Raw genomic sequence first — 27025 nt, 5'->3', positions numbered from 1 at the left:
TTCAAGTTTGGAACAGAACACAGGGATGTATGCACAGAGCCTAAAATTTAGACATCTTTAATCAAACCCATTGTGTATGCTTGTTTTGTTTTGGAGTGTTTCAGAGAAAAAATATACTTTAAATGCTGTTAGGGACAGAGACATAAGGTAGACTAGTCGAATAGGTCACTCCTTGGTGACTTCTCCCTCACCGCTGCCAATGACTGACAATTCTCTCCTTATTCACAAAAGCGTCACTCAAGGAGAGCGGGCGGGGAGAAGCAGCCGGGGACTAGCATTTTTAACTAGAACCCATGTGGCTTGGTCTCCGATCGGAATCTTAAAGGGAACCTGTCACCCCCCTCAGGCGTTTGTAACTAATAGAGCCACGTTGTGCAGCACAAATGCTGCATTCTGACAAGGTGGCTCTTTTAGTTATGATGCCTGCACACGCTGAAATAATGACTTATAAAATGTGCCCCCCTCATACCGTGAAATGTTCCCGGAGGCAGGTCTTTCCCTCCTAATCAGACGCAGCACAGCAGTCATTCTGGACCTGTGCGTGTCGGGCGCCGCCTCCTCTTGCTGCATTATCGTCCCCGGCGCCTGCGCATTAAGTTTTTTTTCCGGGCATGCGCAGTTGCACTGCCCTTCGTACTTACAGCGCAGGTGCCAGGGATGCTGATGAAGCAAGAGGAGGCAGCGCCCGGTGCCCACAGGTCCGGAGTGACTGCTGTGCTGCGTCTGATTAGGAGGGAAAGACCCGCCTCCGGGAACATTTCACGGTATGAGGGGGCACATTTTATAAGTCATTATTTCAGCGTGTACAGGCATCATAACTAAAAGAGCCACCTTGTCAGAATGCAGCATTTGTGCTGCACAAGGTGGCTCTTTTGGTTACAAACGCCTGAGGGGGGTGACAGGTTCCCTTTAAGTGTGTTTTCTGAAATGATGTAGCTGTCACCTCACTAGTAAATGTGTTGGAAAGGGACAGCAGAGGGATCGGAAGACAAATATGCAATTTTTTTATTTTTATAACATGCTGTCCCAGGATCCAAGAAAAAAAGCTGAACAATGCGTCTAAATACTTGTGTGTAAAAAAAAAAAAAAGGCCCAGAGGCCAACACCTGGATTTATGACCAATTCTTATATCAGTCACTTATTTGTAAGCTAGTCTTATTATGGGGCCAATGTGATCCAAAAACTTGCAAATATATTTCTGAATAGACAGACAAAGCAGGTAATCACTCCATTTTTGTTCTTCGCATTTCTTCCTTTCGTCCAATAGATGGCAGAATATAACAAGATACTGCGAGCGCTTGCTCACAGGGCTTTAAATAGGACTGATGACACTTTCAGATGGCTTGGTCATGTGATATCTTCCAGCGTGACCAGCTTTACAATACTGGTAAGGATTACTGCTGCATGCAATGTCATCACCGGCGCAAAGAGGAATCCGAACTATGAAGGATTTCTTGGAGGAAACAGAAATGAACTTACTTGAATGCAAGGTCTGTTTTGAAAAGTACAGACAACAGCAACGATATAGGCCCAAAAACCTTCCATGTGGCCATATTATATGTCAAGGCTGTGTGTCATCGCTCTGTCTCCCTGGAAATCAGAGGCTAGAGTGCCCATTTTGTCGTAAAACTTGCCGAAAACAAGAGACAAGTGTATGCCTCCCTATTCTACATCTATTGGACATCTTGGGGCGTGTGGTTCCAGATCAGCCTGAAGCTTCATCTGCAGACTGTGCCAGAAGTTCAGTATCAAAACTTAAATCTGCAAGTTTTAACCTTACCATGTCATTTGGTGGTTGGGGTGTACTTTTTAATCCAAATGGCATTGCTTTCTGCACCAAATCCAAGTGCTTGGTTGTGTCACATGATGGAAAGAAAAGAATTGCCAGATTTACAATGAATGGAAAGTGCTTGCAACAAACTGGGACAAAAGCGGGTTCCGAAAATGCTGTTATTTACCCAGCTGATGTAGCAGTAACATTTGATGGCCTCATAATTGTGACAGATGCAGGAGATCAATCCCTTAAGGTATTCAGTCAGTCCGGGATGTGTGAGTTAGTAGTTAGACAGCCATTCAGCTTGCCCTGGGGCTTGGGCATAACCTCTAAAAATGAAGTTATAGTCTCTGATCCCGACAATGGAAATCTTGTTCTTTTAGGTATTGACTTTGCCAATGGAAACATCCAAAAGTGTTTAGAAATATGTTCACATTTGAGCCATCCCAGAGAAATTGCTGTGTGCCAGACAAGTGGAGAAGTTATTGTGGTGGAACACCTAACAAAGAACCGCAGGGACTCCAGTACCTGCATGAAACTGTTTAGTAATGAGATGAAACTGTTAAAACAAATTGATAGTTTCAGCTTGAGTTTGCTTTTACCTTTAGCTGTACATACCTCTGGAGTGACATTTGATCAGTCAGGTAATATTTTATTAGCAGACATTAATAATAGATGTGTCATTTGCCTTCAGAGAATGCAAGGCTTTAATACCATAAAGCATGTTGTTGCTAGTGGCCTGTCTTACCCAGTGGCATTAGCTGTGTTGGAAGATGGCTCTGTTGCGGTGTTGGACAGTGGTAATAACTCAGTTCTAGTTTATGCTCCATAATCACTCAAGCATGTTTTCTCCAAGCACACAATCTTATAACTTCAATTCGTATCAAAGCTTATGGCCTTTTCACAGTGTTATTTCCTATGTTCAGTGGTCCCTTGTCTGGGATTCGTGCATGTGCCACAACAGGGCCATTGACTATAATGGTGCCGACTGAGTGAATGTGTGGAGGTGGACAATCACCTGAAGTAGACAGTGTCAGGGTGTCACAAAAGAGCACACGTTGACTCTGTCAGCACCATGATAGGCAATGGCCCCTTTGGCGCATACTCTCAAATCCTGTTTTGCGGTGGGGTTGAAGCAATCAACATGGGACAAAGCGTCGTGTGAAAGCATCCTTAGAGAAAAAAAGGTGGACTTTATAACCCATCAGTAAATACAATTCCAGTCATGGCGGTTTGCACCTTTTCACACTTACTTTATAATGTTCGAAGGTGCTAGTCCATGTTTTTATTTTTACAATTAATAAATACAGGTTTCAGCATCTCGATTAATACAGAAAGACATAATGGCTTGAGATTGGTGATGTAGGGGAAAAAACAGCTCTCGGCATGGTTAATAAAATTGAAACAGTATCAACAGAACAAAGTATAGTAAACAATGTAAATAAGACCCTACACCAAATAGGAGGGCCTAAAGAAGTAAACATTATGGACACTGCCAACATAGAGTTTAAATATTGAAGACATGGAGTAAATCACCAATAAAATGTAACAAAATTGTATTAGATGCACATAACAAAAGGCATACATATATATATATAAGCGTAGGTATAGACATAGTCAATAGCAAAACTCAGATGTTAGAGTACATAATATAATAGAATGTTATAAAGTGCTAGTGCTGGAATAATAAAGTCATGGTGACTGCTGAATGTAACTAACCTGATTGAGAAAATGGCAGTATATGAGTAGTAGTCATTAATACATAAGAAAACAAGCAATATGTAGTAGTACTATACATAATATTGGAAGGGCTTAGCTAATATTGCATTCAGCCAAAGGAGACATCCCTAGTTAACTCTTACCCATATTTCATCATGTGGAGTATCACACCAGCAGCGCCGACGCACGTTTCAAAAGGGTGTCTCTTTTGGCTTGATGCATTATTAGCTAAGCATTTGCAGATATATATATTGCCATTTTCTCAATCAGGTTAGTTACATTCAGCAGTCTCCAACACTTGATTATTCCAGCACTAGCACTTTATATCATTTTATTATATTATGTACTCTCCCTGCAGCAATACTCATTACTGAATTACAGTCTTGCTATTGACCATGTGTTAATGTATACAGCTATTGCTTGAAAATACATTGCTTCAATTTTTACTTATTCTTAAGTAAATTCTTACATTTTAAACCACCTGTAAGTAGACAATTAAGAATATCACTAGACTACAATGCCTTGGTGCTGGGTAATTTACTGATGTATCAATATTTAATTTTATATTCTTTAATATGTGCTTTCAGTGCTCAGTTGCTTTCCACCTGTTGTGAAACCAAACGTGTAAGCATGCCTAACAGTCCTGAGCTTTCATGTCTTGCAATGTAGTCTGACAAATCCTGGTGGGTCAAAGGCTGCAGACAAGTTATGTAAATTTACAAACTATACACAATTCTTACATTGCCACACTTTTTGGACTTGTTCACAATACCGAGACGTTGTCAGCAGTGAAGTGATTGCCAGTAACTAAATAGAAGCTTGAGTCTGTACACAGCCCTGTACAAGAGAACAGCTCTAGTGATGGACCCAATAAGGTACGGTACTTCTCTCTGCTGTGTGAAGAATGGAAGGTAGTAGTTGTTACAGGGGAACAAAGTTGCTTAATACATAACTATAGTTTCATGTCCTCCCTCAGTAGACCGACCAACAAATCTAAAGTTAAAGTTCATATTGCTGTTTAGAAGTACTAACCAACCATGTGTGAGCTACAACTACCAAGCTTATTGTACCCCTCTAAGTAACAGTATTCATCAACTATGCTGTACCTAAAGTAAGTTGCTTGAATAAAAACATTTTCAATAATTAGTAAAATTCTTAATGTTTATATGTTGGATACCTTAAAAATGAGTATGTGCAAGAATCTGTGTGACTACTGGGTCAAATATTGTCAATATGGCTGGACTTGTGGGTTGTTCCCATCTAATAAAGTTTAGAACTTAAAATGTTAGATTCATAGTGCACTCCTCTTATCAAAAACCCAAAGCAGATAAACAAGAGTCCATGACACTTTATCTTAAAAATAGAATAAATACAATTTTATCAGGCAGACATTCTTTAGTAGAGGTCAGCTGATTCGTCTAGAATTCAGAAAAGAACTTACTGATTGGATCGGTATAACACCGCTCTCTTCCCTGCCCAAGCTTCTGCGTGGGCAATGATTTAGCGCTGTGCAGAATCTTGGGCAGGGGGAAGAGACAAGGGTGACCTGTCAGTCAAAGACTGAAAGCAGGAAGCGAAATAAGGAAGCGGACATGAAGTGTCCACCCACTGCACTTGGGATTAAAATGATAAATTAATTACTCTAGAATATGCAAATTAAACAGTGCAAGAAAATGTATGCATTAAAGATATGCCTTTAGTAGTTAGGAGATTAATTTAATGGTGACAGGTCACCTTTAAGGTAAATCAAATCTACCACTGTGTCATCCATTTTGTCCTTGTTTAACATCCATGTTGGATCTGAATTATCAGCCTTTTTAAAAAATTACACGAGGTAAACTTAACTTTTTGCAGAATAGGACATGCTTTGAGTCTAAAGAATCTCCCACTCTGATCCGAAATTTTCATGGATGTGTGAATTAATCCATTAAACTCCATGGGTCTAATAAATTGTGATTATAATCAGACAGCACTTGTCACAGAGAGGTGTTCCTTGTAGAGAGAAGGGTGTGGTTAAGGTGTTATCTTGAAAATTAAATTCTTGATACATGGAGGAGGTGATAAGAATAGAAATTTTTTTTTTAAATCAGTATTGAGTTTATTGCCTATCTTTTTCTTCCACATCTACCTATTGTCTGGTTCTTGTAGCTACAACGTCCAATCTTACTGTACCAGCGTTTCAAATTAACACGTACCCACCTATCAACATTTTTTTTTTAAAGTGTGGATGTTGTATGTATACATACATAACATACAATGGAAGAAATGCTTGTGCAGATTTAAAATAATTTTGACAGCTGTTGTCTCCCCTTTTGTGAACTACAGAAAGCAGCTGTGGACTTTTTCAAAATAATCCCTTCCCAACATTAGCCGTACATGTGAGGTACATACATGTGGCACGGAATTAGGAGCAGCGTCACCTCTATACACGGAAGTTGAAGGTTTTGTTATACAGTCAATACTTATCTGTAACAGTAGTGATCAGACCTAACATCAATCACTGCTGTTTAACCACTTACATGCCGCTGTCAATCTCTAATAGTGCCATTTAATGGGAATCTGTCACCACATTTGACTTATCTAAACTATTAATATGAGCATACAGGTTATAGACTGCTGTAAAAGTGTCTCTTATCAGGTACCTTGTTGTTGATAAATAATCTTTTATCACTTTATGTAAATTACCTCTTCTAGGTTCTGGGGAGAATGTTGCCCAATAGATAACTCTTTCTCCAGAGATTATTTAACATGGAGTAGTTCCTAGTGTGGTGTGTAATGGTTATGTCATGGGGTTACCGCAACAGAGTAGAGCCAGAGGACTGCAGCGTCTGATTGCTCCTACTCCTGCTATGAAAAGAAGCACTTCACCTTCTTTTTTAAACAGTGTTAATTTCTTTTGGCAGTACAGGGGTTAATCGGCTATGTTGGGAGTCTGGGCTCTCAGCTGAGTATGGTTAGCCACTCCTGTCCCCTATATAATGTGGGTCCTGACTGAAACACATTGTCAGAGCTAGCTTATGCTGCATGGCTAAGAGAATAGTTGATGGTTATACAGGTCCTTCTCAAAAAATTAGCATATAGTGTTAAATTTCATTATTTACCATAATGTAATGATTACAATTAAACTTTCATATATTATAGATTCATTATCCACCAACTGAAATTTGTCAGGTCTTTTATTGTTTTAATACTGATGATTTTGGCATACAACTCCTGATAACCCAAAAAACCTGTCTCAATAAATTAGCATATCAAGAAAAGGTTCTCTAAACGACCTATTACCCGAATCTTCTGAATCAACTAATTAACTCTAAACACATGCAAAAGATACCTGAGGCTTTTATAAACTCCCTGCCTGGTTCATTACTCAAAACCCCCATCATGGGTAAGACTAGCGACCTGACAGATGTCAAGAAGGCCATCATTGACACCCTCAAGCAAGAGGGTAAGACCCAGAAAGAAATTTCTCAACAAATAGGCTGTTCCCAGAGTGCTGTATCAAGGCACCTCAATGGTAAGTCTGTTGGAAGGAAACAATGTGGCAGAAAACGCTGTACAACGAGAAGAGGAGACCGGACCCTGAGGAAGATTGTGGAGAAGGACCGATTCCAGACCTTGGGGAACCTGAGGAAGCAGTGGACTGAGTCTGGTGTGGAAACATCCAGAGCCACCGTGCACAGGCGTGTGCAGGAAATGGGCTACAGGTGCCGCATTCCCCAGGTAAAGCCACTTTTGAACCATAAACAGCGGCAGAGGCGCCTGACCTGGGCTACAGAGAAGCAGCACTGGACTGTTGCTAAGTGGTCCCAAGTACTTTTTTCTGATGAAAGCAAATTTTGCGTGTCATTCGGAAATCAAGGTGCCAGAGTCTGGAGGAAGACTGGGGAGAAGGAAATGCCAAAATGCCTGAAGTCCAGTGTCAAGTACCCACAGTCAGTGATGGTGTGGGGTGCCATGTCAGCTGCTGGTGTTGGTCCACTGTGTTTCATCAAGGGCAGGGTCAATGCAGCTAGCTATCAGGAGATTTTGGAGCACTTCATGCTTCCATCGGCTGAAATGCTTTATGGAGATGAAGATTTCATTTTTCAGCACGACCTGGCACCTGCTCACAGTGCCAAAACCACTGGTAAATGGTTTACTGACCATGGTATTACTGTGCTCAATTGGCCTGCCAACTCTCCTGACCTGAACCCCATAGAGAATCTGTGGGATATTGTGAAGAGAAAGTTGAGAGAAGCAAGACCCAACACTCTGGATGAGCTTAAGGCCGCTATTGAAGCATCCTGGGCCTCCATAACATCTCAGCAGTGTCACAGGCTGATTGCCTCCATGCCACGCCGCATTGAAGCAGTCATTTCTGCCAAAGGATTCCCGACCAAGTATTGAGTGCATAACTGAACATTATTATTTGATGGTTTTTTTGTTTGTTGTTAAAAAACACTTTTATTTGATTGGATGGGTGAAATATGCTAATTTATTGAGACAGGTTTTTTGGGTTATCAGGAGTTGTATGCCAAAATCATCAGTATTAAAACAATAAAAGACCTGACAAATTTCAGTTGGTGGATAATGAATCTATAATATATGAAAGTTTAATTGTAATCATTACATTATGGTAAATAATGAAATTTAACACTGTATGCTAATTTTTTGAGAATGACCTGTATAAGGAGTTTTGTGGATTTATCAGTGACCTTTGCCTGGGTTTATAAGTGTGATAATTCCCTTTCCTTCTCCTACTTTGGTTTTTCCCCATCCTCGACTCCCCAGTGCATTTCTCTGTTTTATGTGAGTGAATATTTGTATGCCTGGTATTTTCAGTTACCCCTGTTCGTGTTGCCTTGCTCGTCTGGTTGGTGTACTGTGGTGCACAGCTGCTCCTATCTTCCCTGGGTGGGGGAAGGATACAGACAGAGGGTGAATACAGGAGATAAGGCAAGGTTCGTGGCCCCGGCATCTTCACCTTCAGAAGTAACCCGGGGAATAGGGCAAGCTAGGGTGCCCTTGCGTTAGGGACAGGGAAGGAGCCCCTAGTCACCCGACAACCGAGTTGTGACATTAGTTCTGACGGAAACCATTTTTTAAAATCCATTATGGATCCTATCACTGCTCTGACAGGGCATCTGCAGCAGCTCAGACTCGAGGTGGCAGATCTACACACTGTTGTTTTGCAGCACCCCAACGCATCAAGTTTGGGAATTCTGACTCCTAGGAAACCCGTAATAGAGCCCAAAAGCGCTTTGCCTGACAGGTTCTCTGGGGGCATGACAAGTTTATAGCTTTCAGGGAGGCCTCTAAACTGTACTTCAGGTTGCATCCTTGTTCCTCAGGTACAAAGGAGCAACGTGTGGGTATAATAATCTCGCTCCTTGAGGGTGACACCGAAGCATGGGAGTTTTCTCTCCCATCTGACTCCCAGTCACTTCAGACGGTGGAGGAATTTTTTCTGGCACTGAGCCTTATATGCGATGACCACGACTGCATCTCCTTGACTGAGTCCACACTGCGCCAGCTCCAACAAGGAGACTGGCCTTCAGAGGAGTATTGCTCTGATTTTCGGAGGTGGTCCACAGACACTAAGTGGAATGACCCGCACTCCGTAGCCTGTTCTGTGAGGGGCTATCAGTAAGGGTGAAGGATGCCTTAGCCCTGCATGAGATTCCAATGTCCCTTGAGGCGGCCATGTCTCTGGCTATCCGGGTTAATCGCCGTTTTCGCCAGAGACATAGGGAGACAGCCCAATGTGTGGGAGGTCCTGAGTCAAGGGAGATTGGGTCTGAGTCATCAGAGGTACCCATGCCATTGGGTTCGTCATCTCATCCTAGAAAACAATCTGTTGTTCAGCACAAAGGGGTATTGTGTTTTATTACGGTAAAAAGGGCCACTTCTTGAGCATGTGTCCTTTCCAACCTCATAACTACCGCTGGAACCCTAAGAGGCCTGGGTTGCGGGGAGGTTAACAACCCGGGTGTATTTATCATCTCCGTGGGTAGGACACAAATTTTTCTGCCAGCTGAGATACTCATGAGTGAAATTAAGGTGGCTGTCTGCATTTCCGGACAGTGGGGCAGGGTTTAACTTGATCGACGCTAGGTTCGTCCAGGTCCAGAGCCTCAATCCACATACTCAGTCCAGACCCATACCCATGATTGCCATCAACTCTGCCCCTTGAGCCAGGGGTATTTTACTCAAGTCGTCCAAGGGTTACATCAGGTATGGGCTATGCACTCTGAAGTAATAGACTGTTATATGCTAGTGCGTCTGCCCTCTTCGGTGGTTCTTGGACTTCCTTGGCTCACTCTGCACAATCCTGTGGTTCACTGGCAGACTCAGGAAGTGGTAAAGTGGAGTATTGTCAAGGACACTGGGAACTCGGCTTGCTAGGGTGGGTACCCAGTCTGTGGCTAAATACCTGTCTGACTTTGGTGAATTGTTCTCGGAGCAGGGGTGCCAAGAACTTTATTCTCATCGTACTTACAACTGTGCTGTTAATCTTGTTCCTGGGGCCAAGCTGCCTAAGAGCAGATTGTATAATATATCTGGTCCAGAGAGGCAAGCTATGAAGGACTATATTGTGGAAAGTTTCGCAAAGGGTCATATCAGACCATCCTCATCCCCCATTCATGCAGGGCTTTTCTTAGTTAAGAAGAAAGATGGGGGATTACGCTCATGTCTAGATTTCCGCAAACTCAATCTGATCATGGTCTGGGATCCATAGCCGTTGGTTTCCATCCTGGACCTCTTTAATCAGATTGTAGGAGCAAAATGGTTTTCAAAAATGGAACTCAGGGGGTGTATAATCTCATTTGCATTAAAGAGGGGGATGAGTGGAAAACCGCTTTCAATATACGTGAGGAACACTATACGAACCTGGTGATGCCATTTGGGTTGAAAAATGCACCCACCGTCTTTCAGCGCTTTGTAAATCACAACTTTAGTCACCTGGTAGGTAGATTTGTGGTTATCTATCTTGATGACATATTAATTTATTCACCTGACCTTGAGTCACATCAGGTACATATACAAAAAAAGTTGCACTCTATCGTGCCAAAACACGTCAAATATGAAATACATGAAATATGAATAGCAAAATGGCTTTTTGAACATTAGGAAAACATTTTTGAGATGCTTAGCACAGAATTTGGCCAAATAGTGTGAGCCCATCAACCATCGTCAAGGTGGTTTCATTAAACTGATGGGTACCTGACCTCCCTGTCCAAATGTGAACACTTACCGAAGGCTAATGTCTGTATACTTGGGCGAATATGAACACCTCTCTCAGCAAAGCCTACATATGGGTTGGCCGGAACCAAGTGTGATTAGATGTAATTAAAAACCAGATGGTGAAGGGAGGAGTGCTCAGTCAGTAAGCTAACATAGAAATGACAGAAAAACGTTTTTTCTGTCACATCAGGTACATGTCAGGCAGGTCTTACAAATACTCAAGAGACAATAAATTATTTGTAAAACCAGATAAATGTATGTTCTCAGTTGAGGAGATCACTTTTCTAAGATATGTGATATCGATCACTGGTTTTTGCATGGATCCAGCAAAAGTCCGGGCGGTACTGGATTGGGATCATCCTAAGGATTTGAAAGTATTACAAAGATTTTTAGATTTCACCAAATACTACCCTAAGTTCATCAAAAACTTTTCGGTAGCAGCCAAACCTCTGACGGATATGACTAGGAAGAGGATGAACTTTTCCAGGTGGTCTAGTCTGGCCAGGGAGCCATTCAATACCTTGAAGAGGTGTTTTGCATCTGCGCCGATACTCATACAGCCTGACGTCACTCAACCTTTTATCGTCAAGGTTGATGCGTCTGAGGTGGGAGTTGGGGCTATATTGTCGCAGGATGTGACTCCTGGTAAATGGTGTCCACGTGCATAGTTTTCTAAATTACTGTCATCTGCAGAGAAAAATTATGATGTAGGTAACAGGGAACTCATGACAATCAAGTGGGTTTTTGAAGAGTGGCGTCATTTTTTGGAGGGAGCAGTTCAAACGACTATGATGATCACGGATCACAAGAACCTTGTATATTTAGGATCTGAGAAACATCTAATGCCTCGACAGGCAAGATGAGCTTTGTTCTTTACCAAGTTTAACTTTTTTGCCACTTATAGGCCAGGGAACAAAAACATTAAGGTAGATGCCTTATCTCATTGTTTTCCTGGGGAAGTTAATTGTGAACCAGTGCCTATTCTACTAAAAGAGGTGGTTATGGCGTCTAAGGGTTTTCATCATTTATTATGTCCGTGTGGCAGGGGGTTACTAATAATTTGAGGAAGATGGGGTCCAAATATAAGAGTGTGGCAGATCGGAGACATTTGGTGGGTCCGGACCTGTGTGTTAGTGACTTGGTGTGGTTGTCCATTAGGAATATTAAGTTGAAGGTTCCATCTTGGAAACTGGGTCCCAGGTTTATCAGTCCTTATAAGACTGTAGCTATCGTCAATCCCGTAGTATTCCGCCTTTCTTTGCCACCTACCTTTAGGATCAATAATATGTTTCATCGATCTCTCCTCAAAAAATTTGTTGCGTCTTCTGTACCATCACTGCTACCACCATCTCCTGTCATTGTGGATGGAAACTTAGAATTTATGATAGCAAAAATCATCTATTATTGTTTAGTTTTTCAGTCGCTTCAGTATCTGGTACAGCGGAGGGGATACGGTCTTGAGGAGAGGATGTGGGTACCAACATCCAGACTTATCCGTTCTTTTCACATGACACACCCTGAGAAACCCGGTCCTGTGGTTCCAGAGATCCCTCATAGAAGGGCGGTACTGTCATGGGGTTGCTGCAAGAGAGAAGAGCCAGAAAACCACAGCATCTGATTGATCTTACTCCAGCGCTGAAAAGAAGCTCTTCACCTTCTTTTTAAACAGTGTTAATTTCTTTTGGCAGTACAGGGGTTAATCGGCTATGTTGGGAGCTCTGGGAGTCTTGGCTTTCAGCTGAGCATGGTTAGCCACGCCTATGCCATATATAATCTGGGTCCTGACTGAAACACATAGTCAGAGCTAGCTTATGCTGCATGACTGGGAGGATAGTTGTTTGGTGGTTATATGAGAAGGAGTTTTGTGGATTTATCAGTGACTTTTGCCTAGGTTTGTAAATGTGATAATTCCCTTTCCTTCTCCTACTTTGGTTTTTGCCCATCCTTCACTCCCCAGTGCATTCCTCTGTTTTTTGTGAGTGAATATTTGTATGCCTAATATTTTCAGTTACCCCTGTTCGTGTTGCCTTGTTCATCTGGTTGGTGTACTGCTGTGCACGGCTGCTCCCCTCTTCCCTGGGTGGGGGAAGGATACAGAAAGAGGGCAGATACAGGAGATAAGGCCCCGGCATCTTCACCTTCAGAAGTAACCCGGGGAATAGGTCGAAGTAGGGTGCCTCTACCGTTGGGGACAGGAAAGCAGCCCCTGGTCCATGGTCACCCGACAACTGAGTCGTGACAGGTTACCAGCGTGATGTGTAATGGTTACTACTGTTACCAGTGTGATGTGCAATGGCTGCTTTATTCTCTCCTGATCTCACTGCAGAGCTGTGTGTGATTACACCTGACACAAATATCCTATCTATTAAAATATAAAAATATTTAAGATGTATGGTAAACACTGAAATGCAAAAGAAAAATCGAAATGCCAGAATTGCCATTTTTTGGTTGTCACACCTCCTCCCAAAAATTTAATTCAAAGCAATAAAAGTATAGTATTTACACAACAAATGGTATCAAAGAAAACTACAGCTTTCGATGCAAATAAACATACAGATCAATCAATTAAAAAAATAAAAAGTTACAGGTTTCAGAAAATGGGAAGAAAATACAATATTTTTAATTCTGCTAGGTGTCTGTCACGGGTTTACCGTGACAGGAGCCAGAAGACTGCAGCATCTGATTTCTCCTACTCTTGCATTGATTAGAAGCACTTCACCTTCATATTAAACAGTATAAATTTATTTTAGCAGTGCAGGGGTTAGTCTGCTCAGTTGGGAGCTTCTGGTAGCTTTCCTGAGTTAAGGCTCTCAGCTGTGCACTGTCAGCCATTCCCATCTCCTATATAATCTGGGCACTGGCTAGCACTCATTTTCAGAGATAGCTTATGCTGCATGGCTTGAGTTTATTGTTGGTTATTATTGGATAAGGCATTGGGTGGATTTATCTCTAGGTTCTGAGTGTGTGATAATTCACTTTCTTCTCCTACTTTGGTTTAACCCCATTCTCCACTCCCCGGTGCATTCCTGTGTTATCTGTGAGTATATTTGGTATTTTCCTTTATCCCTGTTCATATTACCTTGTTAGTCTGGTTGGTGTATTACAGTACACTACTACTCCACACTTCCCTGGGTGAAGGAAGGGTACAGACTGAGGGCGGATTCAGGAGCTAAGGCAAGGTAAGTGGGCCTGGTATCTTCACCATCTGAAGTAATCCAGGGAACAGGCTGCGCTAGGAACAGGGAAGGAGCCCCTGGTCCCAGGACACCCAACAACAGAGTTGTGACAGTCCCTTTTACCTTTTCCTGTTTTTCAATACACTATACAGAAAAACAAAAGGTGACATTCATAATTACAACTCAACAGCAAATACAATGCCTCATATGGCGAGTTAGGGAGGCTCAGGGGCAAGCAGCCCACATAATGCCTTAGCATTTCATTGACTCGTATATAGGGATAAAATTGCTTGCCTGTATTCCAGATGGAGGACCATAGGGAATAAGAAATGGGTCACAATAGCAGGTCACACAATGAACAGGGGAAAGATTGACAAGTACCTTGGGGCAAATAAGTAGTTAAGAAAAATGCAGAAGGATTACGAAATTCTTTCAGAAAAGGAGAACTTTGAAGACACTGAATACCATCTTTGTTATTACTTAAGCTAGGCACCTAGGGAAAAAAATCATGAAAAGTTTAAGCAAAAAGTGAAGTTTTGGAAGAACTAGATCATCATCCGATTCATTGGAATATAAATTATCAAATGGAAAGGAAGGGGAAATGGAAATGCTATATCAAGGACTATGAGGAGTGCATTATCCTACATTGAGGGATATGAGGGTGCATTATACTATATGGAGAATTATGGGATGCATTATACTATGTGTAGGCTCCTAAGGGATGCATTATACTATATTGAGGGCTTTGTGGCCTCATTATACTATATGGAGGACTATGGAGTGTGCATTTATACAATGTGAAGGTTTGTGTTGGGTTCATCATACTGCTTGGAGGGCTTTTGGAAGCATTATGCAGTGTGGAGAGGTGTGGGGGCCATTACACTGTATGTAAGCCTATTTTAGTGCATGAAGAGCTGTGTGGGGTTCATAGTTGAGGGATCATACTGTATTGAGTTCACAATACTTTGCTGGGGGAGTTGAGGGGGGTACAGTAGGGTCACCATACAGTGTGTGTGGAGGGTACTGTGGAGGGTACTGTGGAGGAATGCACTATGGGAGTTTCATACAGTGTTTGTGGACCACTTATGTTGGTATTATACTTTATGGGTGCAATGAGAGTGGAACTAGGGTTTCAGTGGGCGGACAATTACTTTGCAAAGGCTGCAAAGTTGTAAGTAGGGATGAGCGAATGTTAAAGTTTGGAGTCCGTACCAAACACCTAGTATCCAGTACTGAACCCCAAATACGGACTTTTTAATGTACATACAGATTCCTGTTTGGGGTAACCAGTCTAATAAAGCTTGTTGAAATGTTACTATGCAGCAAATCAACAAGCTTTTAGACGGTGGGTACTTTTGGAGCCATCACAGCCATGCCAAGTGTTGGCATGGCTGTGATTGCTCAGTGCATCATGTGACCTGGCCTGTATAAAGGCCTCATCATGAGTGCTGCCACTGTTATGCTCTAATTAGTGTAGGGATAGGACACAGCTGGAGTGAGGGACATATTCTGGCTGCACACTCTGCAAAAAAGCCGCTGTATGTACTCTGCAACCCATATCTGTGGGAGTACTCTGTACCTCCCACCTGTGGGAGTACTGTTCTTTTAAGCCGCTGTGTGTACTCTGCACCCCCGACCTGTGGGAGTACTGTTCTTTTATGCCCCTGTGTGTACTCTGCACTCCCGACCTGTGGGAGTACTGTTCTTTTATGCCCCTGTGTGTACTCTGCAATCCCGCCTGTTAAAATACTTTTAATTTATGCCGCTTTGTGTACTCTTCCCTCCCACCGACTATGGGAGTACTGTGCCAAAAAGCCACTGTGTGTATGCTGCACCCTCCGCCTGCAGGAGTACTGTGCCAAAAAGCCAATGTGTATACTCAACCACCCCACCTGTGGGAATATTGTGCCTTTAAGCTGCCTTCCGCCTGTGGGATTATTGTGACTTTAAGCCGCTGTGTGTATTGACGCCCCCCCACCCCACCCACACCTGTGGGAGTATTGTGCTTTTAAGACCCTGTGCGTTTTCTAGTAGTGTTTCAAATAAGTAATTGGCATCAGCCATCTTGTTGCCATTTGTAGGCCAAATAATTCATTTTTCTAAACCGGTTTGAATTTTCCAGTAGTGTTGCAATTAAATAATTGGCATCACCCATCTAGTTGCCATTTATAGGCTAAAGAAATAATTTACCAGGACCTATGTGTTTTATAGTAGTGTTGTAAATAAATAATTGGCATCAGCTGTTTTCTTGCCATTTCTAGGCAAAATAAATAAGTTTTCTAAATTGGTGTGTGTTTTCTAATAGTCTGGGAAATAAATAATTGTCATCAGCCAGCTCATTGCCATTTATCGACCAAAGGGACAAACTTTTTATTACCACTATGTGTTATCTAGTAGTGTTTCAAATAAATAATTAGCATCAGCCATCTCGTTGCCATTTGTAGGCCGAACAAATAATTTTTCTATACCACTGTCTCTACTAGTAGTGTGGCAAATAAATAATTATCAACCATCACATTGCCTTTTATAGGCCAAAGAAATAATTTTTCAGGACCGCTGTGTGTTTTCAAGTGGTGTTACAAATGAATAAATCTACACTTCTGCCTTCTCTTTGCGAGTAGTGAAAAACCACTTGCAGAAATGAGGAAGGCATCAAATAATGGACGTGGCCATGATCATGTTAGTGTAGCTGCTGATGATGGTGTCGTTGTAGCTGATGCAGGGAGAGGACGTGGTTGTTCTATACCAGTTATGTGCCCAAATAATCACCTTCCTCTGGCACATGCAGCCGACAGGGCGTTATGTGTCCTTTCGTAGGCCAGAATACCACTGCACAAATGGTGAGGCCACAAGATATTGAAAAGGTGTTAGATTGGATGGCTGAGAGTGGCTCCAGTTCCTTCGCATTATCTTCCATCCGGTCTATTGCATAAGGTGCGCCGTTGGCATTTGAGCACCATGGTCATCCGGCTTCCACCTCATCCCCCTTGCAAATCAGCTAGGAAGTCTGAGCCTTGAATCATGCAGCAGTCTCTTGTGCTTTTTGATAGCTACACTGGCTATGGTTCAATGGCCCATCCACCTGGCCCTGCCACCACTACTACCAGTGTCACCGAGCATCTCCACACTGTCCCATGGAAGTGTTCAGATTTTCATCCTGGATGATAGCATTTCCAAATTACTGGCCTTTGAAATGCTGCTATCCCTGTTGGTAGAGATGGACAGTCTTAAAAAACTGATGGCAGTGGCTGTACTGCAGTACGTTGTTCCTAGCAGCCCCAAACTGGCCATCCGTGCTCTGCACAGACATGCTGTGGACCAAATTAGATGTGCACTGAGCAACGCAATCAGTGGCAAGGTGCATATAACTGCAGATATGTGGACCATTGTACTAAGAGAAAAAGGAGTATATCGGGTTTAAAAAGGTAAAAGTTTATTTAAATACAAAAAAAAACATTCATTAGTAATATCAATAAGTAAAAAAATTACAAAAGATACAAGGTGCATAAGGATGATTTAAAAGAACAGGTATCCTCAGGTGTGCAATGCCCTATCTGTAAACCAGTCTGAAAATAATCAGCTGCTGGTGAAAAATGGCTGCTAGTAGCTGCTGCTGCGAAAAAACCTGAAGTCCTAAATATAAAGTATTATCAAAATATTAGGCAGCGCTTACCACTGAAGTAACGGGCAGAGAGACACACCGGACTGGAACCGTGGCAAAGAGAGACCCCCGACGCGCGTTTCGCTTCTGGTGTTTGTGCTTTCTCAAGGGGAAGTGATGTGATATGTGGACCAGTAAGCACCGCCAGGCAAATCGTTATTGCCCACTGGGTAAATATAGTGGTGGCTGGGATGGAGGCGGAAGGTGTTGTAGACCAAGTCCTACCACCACCGAGGATTGCTGGACGTTTATCTGTTCAGGTTGACTTCTTCTACTCTGCTTCCTCCACCACCTCTTCATTCCGGCACAGTTATACCCTGCACCACCAACTACAGCACTACCAAGGGGAAACGACAGAAGGCTGTTCTGAAACGTATCTGTTAGGGGGATAAATCCCACAACGTGCGGGAGCTGTGGACTGGGATCAAACAGCAGACAGATGAGTGGTTCATGCCGGCGAACCTCAGGCCATGGGCCTAGTTGGATTGATGCAAATCCGTTGACTGGTGCGTGTGCTGAACTTGGTAGTACAGAGTTTCCTGAAAAACTACCCACACATGTCAGCACTGCTGCTAAAAGCGCTGGCACTGTGAGCGCACATTCGGTGTTCTCACCTGCTACTGCTCTCGTGTCTATACTGTAGAATTTGTAAGCTGCTTCTGTGGGGGTACTCTCCCCTATGCTCTGTGGTGAAATTCTGAAATTGATTGCAGGTAGCAAGCTTTGCGGCAGACTGCAATCTCGATCCAATATCATGCTACCAGCTTTTTTGTCTGCGGCTGCTTGTGCACTACTGAAGGTGAAATTTTGGAGCTGTGGAAGAAATGTGAAAACATGCTCTGTGTGGTGAAATTTTGATGAATGTTATTTATTTTTATTTTTTTAAACCACTCAATATGATATGCAGTGTGTAAAATAGGGGGCAGGTCACTGAAGGATCAGTGACCTGTCATAAGCCAATATAGATTAATATCTAAGCAGAGCACCACATAAAGAACCCCCCAACACAGGCCTGCCCTGGAGCACGATAATCTCATTAACTGAAAACTACTAAAACTGATTAAACAACCACAAGGCGGATTTCATCAACCAAGGTATCATTTTAATCAGTATAACAGCGCCAATCTGACAGTGTCTGTAGTATGCTGAGCAAAATTCTGATGACAGATTCACTTTAACTACTCATTCCAATTACAGAGCCCCTAGATTGTCATGGATGGCTATTTTGTTTCACTACATCAACTGCTGACTGAAGTGGTTAATTTGCTTGACTGCTGCCTTCCTTGTATGTGGTACCCATTTATCAGGCTGGAATAGAAACCTGATTCTCCGTTACCCGTGTGTACTCTGCAACCCCGCCTGTGAGTGGTTTCAGATTGAATGGATGAGAGTACGTACAGTTCCTTCACCTTGTGTTCCACTCGGTCTCCTCTTAATCATGGCGTGGTTGCTTGCTTTGAACACTATTTTTTTCAAGGGAAACACGTCGGATCACTGGGACCCTAAGGCAACAGCATTGGGGAGGAGTCCCAAGGCAATGGGGCTGGTACTTGCGGTAGCAGGGCTCGCGGCCAACCACCAGCTCTATCCAAGATCCTTGAGAAAGGATTTATTTTATCTGAAACATTGCCACACCACAGGGCATTAAAGTCCTGATTTTTACATCTTTTTGTGCTGTTTCCCGTGGTGTTCACTGTCTGAAAGGCCATTGGAATGCTGGTCAGGGAAGCGTGCACGCTTTAAGGTATTATTTCTGGTGCTGTTCCTCTTTATCTACATATATATATATATATATATATATATATATATATATATATATATATATACGGTGTATGTGTATATATATATATATATATATATATATATATATATATATATATATATATATATATAACATACCTTAGCGAAAATATAAAGTCTCTTATTTTCAACTTTGTACATTGGGACAAAAGGGTGGGTTTGTCCTATTATTTGCAGCAGGGGTCCTAATCACGCTAGCTCCATTGGTTTTCTTTGCAATTATATAATTTAACCTTGGGTTGCTCTCTTATCTCGATCCACGAATCCACACATCTGTTTCTCGGCCTAATCGCACAGTCTCTCTACTGGGGGCTGACTCCTGGCCTGACATAAGGAGGAATTGGTTGCAGTCCTACCAGGCTGATAGGGTCTGTTTCACTGGTGCTAGTGAAAGGAGCCTCTTAGTCTGTCAGGGTTGTGGGCAAGTGTGGTGCCACGTCAGTGACTGCGTGGGCCACCTTTCCTTACTCCTCGTGCCTTCTTGGGCCTTTGAAGACAGGGGGGTGTCTGTGTAAAATTGTGCCAAGCTGACCTTATGTGTCCCTAGGGAGTGTAGAACGCCAGGTTAGTACAAGTGGGGAGACCTTACCATGCGATCCCGCTGACATAATAGTGACATCAGGCAGGGTAGCGAGGTGTGGATCCTTCACGTTCACCACACCAGTGTTTTACTATTTAGTACATAATTATCCATTTAATTTCCTCTGCCCAAGTACATACCAATTCTCAGCCCAAGCTACCCAGTTACATGAATCCCTCTGTTAATATTAAATTGTCCTCCTCTCTATTGGTTACCTTGCAGAGCTTAGTATCATCTGCAAATATTGAAAGTTTACACTGTATGCCCTCTAAAAGGAAATTACCGTATTTTTCTGGCGTATAAGACGACTGGGCGTATAAGACGACCCCCAACTTTTCCATATAAAATATGGAATTTGGTATATGCCCGCCGTATAAGACGGGGGTCATCTTATACGCCCAGTCATCTTATACGGCGTGTGGTTCCCAGGGTCTGGAGGAGAGGAGACTCTCATTCAGGCCCTGGGATCCATATTCATGTTAAAAATAAAGAATAAAAATAAAAAACATGGATATACTCACCCTCGGACGGGCCCTGGATCACAGCGCTGCTAGCGTCTCCCTCTGTTCCTTAGAATGCGGTGAGTGAAGGACCTTCAGTGACGTCGCGGTCACATGAGCGGTCAGGTGACCGGTCACCTGACCGTGACGTCATTGAAGGTCCTTCACTCAGTGCATTCCTAAGGAACAGAGGCAGACGCTAGCAGCGCTGTGATCCAGGGCCCGTCCGAGGGTGAGTATATCCATGTTTTTTATTTTTATCCTTTATTTTTAACATGAATATGGATCCCAGGGCCTGAAGGAGAGTCTCCTCTCCTCCAGACCCTGGGAACCACACGCCGAAATGCAGGATCGCTCCCTGCACACGCCGTACCCGGCGTATAAGACGACCCCCGACTTTTGGGACAATTTTTAGGGGTCAAAAAGTCGTCTTATACGCCGGGAAATACGGTAATAAATATTTTAAAGAGTGCCCAATATTGACCCATATGGTACACCCACTGTTAAATGTGATCCAATCCAATTGTGTTCCATTACTAACCACCCTCTGTTTCCTATAACTGAGCAGGTTGTTAACCCAGTTACACATATTTTTCTTTCGTACCATCACTCTCATTTTATGTCCCAACCTTTTGTATGCCACTGTACCTATTGCCTATGAAAAGTCCAGATAGACAATATTCACAACATTAACCTGGTCCAGCCTGGAACCTACCTCCTCATAGAAGCTAATCAGATTAGTTTGACAGGACCAATCCCCCATAAACCCTTTTGGATGTTGGATCATGAGGTTATTCTTATTGAGATACACCAGGATAGTTAGGATAGCATCTCTTAGAAAACCCTCCAGGATTTTAACCACAGTAGACGTTACATTTACAGGCCTATAATTTCCTTGCTCAGATTTTGTCCTCATTATGAATATTTGCACCACATTTGATATGTGCCAGTCCTGTGGTACTCACCCTGTTATTATGGAATCCTTGATGAGATTAGAGTGACTCTTAACAGACTAGACGAATCGGCCCGTGGCTGAATCAGACCTCAATGCCACAGAACTCCATTTTGATCCAGTTACCAGCAAGTTGGGGCTACTGGTACTATGAGGTGGGCTATTGGTACTATGGTGCTATGGGCTGGTATTATTAAATCGAATCAGTCAGCAATATTTTGCTAAGTAAACTACAGGCATTGTCAAGTTGGCAGTGTTAAACTGATTAAAATGAAACATGGGGTGAAGAAATCCAGTGAACAGTTTTTGTGTAATCAATGTTAGAAGTTTTCAGTTAATGATATGCCAGTGCTCCATGGCGGGACTGTAGGCAGTCTTATCTTCCTGCTCTAAGCCAGAGAAACCGATGAAAGACCTGCCCACAGGCCGCCCCGAAGCACAAAGTCTGTCTCTCTCTGTCTCTATGATGAGAAACATGTTTGTGCTTTGGGGCGGACCTGTGGGACTACTCAAGTGAGCAAGCAGAGAGGAATGCTACCAGTGTCTTTATTACACAATGTTAGAATTCATCATTTTACAGGATCTGGCAAAAATTAGCCTTGTGCTATAAAACCATTTTACCCCTCACCCCCAAAGCTGGTTATCACCTTCATAACCAGGTCAAATTTTACAATTCTGACCAGTGTCACTTTATGCGGTAATGACTCTGGAACACTTCAATGGATCCAAGTGATTCTAAAATACTTTTTTCATTATATATTGTTCTTCATAATATAGGTAAAATTTATTCAATATACAGTACAGACCAAAAGTTTGGACACGCCTTCTCATTTAAAGATTTTTCTATATTTCCATGACAATGAAAATTTTACATTCACACTGAAGGCATCAAAACTATGAATTAACACATGTGGAATTATATACTTAACAAAAGAGTGTGAAACAACTGAAATTATGTCTTATATTCTAGGTTCTTCAAAGTAGCCACCTTTTGCTTTGACGACTGCTTTGCACACTCTTGGAATTCTCTTGATGACCTTCAAGAGGTAGTCACCGGGAATGGTTTTCACTTCACAGGTGTGCCCTGTCAGGTTTAATAAGTGGGATTTCTTGCCTTATAATTGGGGTTGGGACCATCAGTTGTGTTGTGTAGAAGTCTGGTGGATACACAGCTGATAGTCCTACTGAATAGACTGTTAGAATTTGTATTATGGCAAGAAAAAAGCATCTAAGTAAAGAAAAACGAGTAGCCATCATTACTTTAACCCCTTCATGACCCAGCCTATTTTGACCTTAATGACCTGGCCGTTTTTTGCAATTCTGACCAGTGTCCCTTTATGAGGTAATAACTCAGGAACGCTTCAACGGATCCTAGCGGTTCTGAGATTGTTTTTTCGTGACATATTGGGCTTCATGTTAGTGGTAAATTTAGGTCAATAAATTCTGCGTTTATTTGTGATAAAAACGAAAATTTGGCGAACATTTTGAAAATGTCGCAATTTTCACATTTTGAATTTTTATTCTGTTAAACCAGAGAGTTATGTGACACAAAATAGTTAATAAATAACATTTCCCACATGTATACTTTACATCAGCACAATTTTGGAAACAATTTTTTTTTTTTGCTAGGAAGTTATAAGGGTTAAAATTTGACCAGCGATTTCTCATTTTTACAACTAAATTTACAAAACCATTTTTTTTAGGGACCACCTCACATTTGAAGTCAGTTTGAGGGGTCTACATGGCGGAAAATACCCAAAAGTGACACCATTCTAAAAAATGCACCCCTCAAGGTGCTCAAAACCACATTCAAGAAGTTTATTAACCCTTCAGGTGTTTCACAGCAGCAGAAGCAACATGGAAGGAAAAAATGAACATTTAACTTTTTAGTCACAAAAATTATCTTTTAGCAACAATTTTTTTATTTTCCCAATGGTAAAAGGAGAAACTGAACAACGAAAGTTGTTGTCCAATTTGTCCTGAGTACGCTGATACCTCATATGTGGGGGTGAACCACTGTTTGGGCGCACGGCAGGGCTTGGAAGGGAAGGAGCGCCATTTGACTTTTTGAATGAAAAATTGGCTCCACTCTTTAGCGGACACCATGTCACGTTTGGAGAGCCCCCGTGTGCCTAAAAATTGGAGCTCCCCCACAAGTGACCCCATTTTGGAAACTAGACCCCCCAAGGCACTTATCTAGATGCCTAGTGAGCACTTTAAACCCTCAGGTGCTTCACAAATTGATCTGTAAAAATGAAAAAGTACTTTTTTTTCACAAAAAATTTCATTTCGCCTCAATTTTTTCATTTTCACATGGGCAATAGGATAAAATGGATCCTAAAATTTGTTGGGCAATTTCTCCCGAGTACGCCGATGCCTCATATGTGGGGGTAAACCACTGTTTGGGCACACGGCAGGGCTCGGAAGGGAAGGTGCGCCATTTGACTTTTTGAATGGAAAATTAGCTCCAATTGTTAGCGGACACCATGTCGCGTTTGGAGAGACCCTGTGTGCCTAAACATTGGAGATCCTCCACAAATGACACCATTTTGGAAACTAGACCCCCAAAGGAACTAATCTAGATGTGTGGTGAGGACTTTGAACCCCCAAGTGCTTCACAGAAGTTTATAACGCAGAGCCATGAAAAAAAAAAATATATATTTTCTCAAAAATGATCATATAGCCTGCAATTTTTTATTTTCCCAAGGGTAACAGGAGAAATTTGACCCCAAAATTTGTTGTCCAGTTTCTCCTGAGTACTCTGATACCCCATATGTGGGGGTAAACCACTGTTTGGGCACATGTCGGGTCTCGGAAGTGAAGTAGTGACGTTTTGAAATGCAGACTTTGATGGAATGCTCTGCGGGCATCACGTTGCGTTTGCAGAGCCCCTGATGTGGCTAAACAGTAGAAACCCCCCATAAGTGACCCCATTTTGGAAACTAGACCCCGAAAGAAACTTATCTAGATGTGTGGTGAGCACTTTGAACCCCCAAGTGCTTTACAGAAGTTTATAATGCAGAGCCGTGAAAATAATAAATACGTTTTCTTTCCTCAAAAATAATTATTTAGCCTAGAATTTTTTAATTTTCCCAAGGGTATCAGGAGAAATTGGACACCAAAAGTTGTTGTCCAGTTTCTCCTGAGTACGCTGATACCCCATGTGTGGGGGTAAACCACTGTTTGGGCACACGTCGGGGCTCAGAAGGGAAGTAGTGACTTTTGAAATGCAGACTTTGATGGAATGGTCTGCGGGCGTCACGTTGCGTTTGCAGAGCCCCTGGTGTGCCTAAACAGTAGAAACCCCCCACAAGTGACCCCATTTTGGAAACTAGACCCCCCAAGGAACTTATCTAGATATGTGGTGAGCACTTTGAACCCCCAAGTGCTTCACAGACGTTTACAACGCAGAGCCGTGAAAATAAAAAATCATTTTTCTTTCCTCAAAAATGATGTTTTAGCAAGCATTTTTTTATTTTCACAAGGGTAACAGGAGAAATTGGACCCCAGTAATTGTTGCGCAGTTTGTCCTGAGTATGCTGGTACCCCATATGTGGGGGTAAACCACTGTTTGGGCGCACGTCGGGGCTCGGAAGTGAGGGAGCACCATTTGACTTTTTGAATACAAGATTGGCTGGAATCAATGGTGGCGCCATGTTGCGTTTGGAGACCCCTGATGTGCCTAAACAGTGGAAACCCCTCAATTCTACCTCCAACACTAACCCCCCCACACCCCTAACCCTAATCCCAACTGTAGCCATATCACAACCCTAACCACAACCCTAATTCCAACCCTAACCCTAAGGCTATGTGCCCACGTTGCGGATTCGTGTGAGATTTTTCAGCATCATTTTTGAAAAATCCGCGGGTAAAAGGCACTGCGTTTTACCTGCGGATTTACCGCGGATTTCCAGTGTTTTTTGTGCGGATTTCACCTGTGGATTCCCATTGAGGAACATGTGTAAAACGCTGCGGAATCCGTACAAAGAATTGACATGCTGCGGAAAATACAACGCAACGGTATTTTCCGCACCATGGGCACAGCGGATTTGGTTTTCCATAGGTTTACATGGTACTGTAATAATCATGAAAAAAATCCGGCACTCCACGAAAAAAATCTTTTTGAATAGATATTTATTGAATCATAAATCCCAGCATATATGTAACGTTTCGGTCATTATGACCTTCATCAGACTAGGGAAAAAGAAATGAACAGAAAAGAAAACTCAATAGCACAATCATAATATACAATCCAATATGTACACATTCATAGATATATACCCATTATTTGTCTCATTATAACTATTGGTACATATATATCTCTGCAAATTGCATAATCATCACCTTTATTATAAGAAAAAGTAGCTCATTTGCATAAAGGTCCAATATCATACGAGAGATTTTCCCTATCATATTAATATCGAAAATGTTAGTGAAAATCCCCTCTTACATAAAGATAAATAAAATAACAAAAGACAAAAAAATGCTTACCAGAAATCTATACAAAATACAAGCAACACTGTAATTAAAGTGGGCCCGACAATCAGAAAGAGGGCTCCAAGAAATTACTGAAACAAAAAAGCATAATGATGATGTAATACAGACATCTCAAAAACGCTACTAAAAGGTTCCCTATTGTGTATCACTATGTCTTACCACTATAAGTGCCGTGGACAAATATCCGGGCTGTGACAAGGGGAGACCCACATATGCGTAATTAGACTCCAAATAGGAGCACTGAAATAAAGAGCCGAAAACAAAGATAAAGTAAAAGTATAACGCTAGTCAGATAAAGATGTAACCCCTGTGTATTGCAAAAGCTTACCGCTATAACCTCCTGTGGTAAATAACACAGCCGACCGCGTGCAGAGTCCAGGGAGATCACCTGCATACAGGACCGTGCTCCCATTATAAACTAACCCGCCCGGAAGTGACATCTGTGCTAAGCGCCTGGAACGCTGTGAAACGCAGAAAAAATCGGCGCAACCGGAAGTACGTCACCCGGGTAAGACACATCTCGGTGGAACGCAGTGGTGGAACGCGGAAGTGTAACGTCCGTCCAAATCTGTGCAGTGAGGATTATTCAACGCTGGAGCGTGTAGATCAGGTGAAGTATAACAGATGTGGATGAAAGACAGAGCGATCAATTGACTGCCTAGAAATAAGAAAAGAAAATAAATAAAATAAAGTATATACAGAAAAGAGGGGGTCATTAATCAATATATCGCTATAGTAACATCTAAAATCCACATTTTATCAGAATGTATATTTAATAAAAGAGACCTGTAAGATTGTAATCCCTATTTAACCCTTTCGGTTCCAAACTCTGTAGGAAGTGAATCCAATAGGCCTCCCTACGTAAAAGTTGTTTATTAATATCACCTCCCCTCCTATTCAGATTAACCTGCTAAAGAACTAAAAATCTCAGTTGAGTAACCGAATGTCCCGCCTCCTGAAAGTGATACGGAATCGGTAAATGATTCTTTCCACATCGTATATCCGATTTATGATGGGAGATGCGCTCTTTTATAGTCTGCATAGTTTCACCAACATAGATTTTACCACAAGGGCATTTAATCGCATATATAACTTGTTTGGAATTGCATGTGAAAAAGCCCCGTATTGGAATATCAGCCCCT

The 27025-nt window shown here is 42.2% G+C and overlaps 1 protein-coding gene across 1 annotated transcript; it reads left to right on the top strand.

The window, feature by feature from the left end:
- The first annotated feature begins 1327 nt into the window (after positions 1 to 1327).
- On the top strand, positions 1328 to 4621 carry NHLRC1 (NHL repeat containing E3 ubiquitin protein ligase 1). Its single transcript, XM_069730842.1, has one exon. It carries the CDS (start codon positions 1410 to 1412, stop codon positions 2604 to 2606), a length of 1197 nt encoding a protein of 398 aa, XP_069586943.1. The 5' UTR covers positions 1328 to 1409; the 3' UTR covers positions 2607 to 4621.
- The last annotated feature ends 22404 nt before the right edge of the window (positions 4622 to 27025 follow it).

Source organism: Ranitomeya imitator, chromosome 6 (genome assembly GCF_032444005.1).
Source record: "Ranitomeya imitator isolate aRanImi1 chromosome 6, aRanImi1.pri, whole genome shotgun sequence".
In the NCBI taxonomy this organism is placed as follows: domain Eukaryota; kingdom Metazoa; phylum Chordata; class Amphibia; order Anura; family Dendrobatidae; genus Ranitomeya; species Ranitomeya imitator.
The sequence above is the reverse complement of the archived record's forward strand: the minus strand, read 5'-3'. Positions and strand labels throughout refer to the sequence as shown.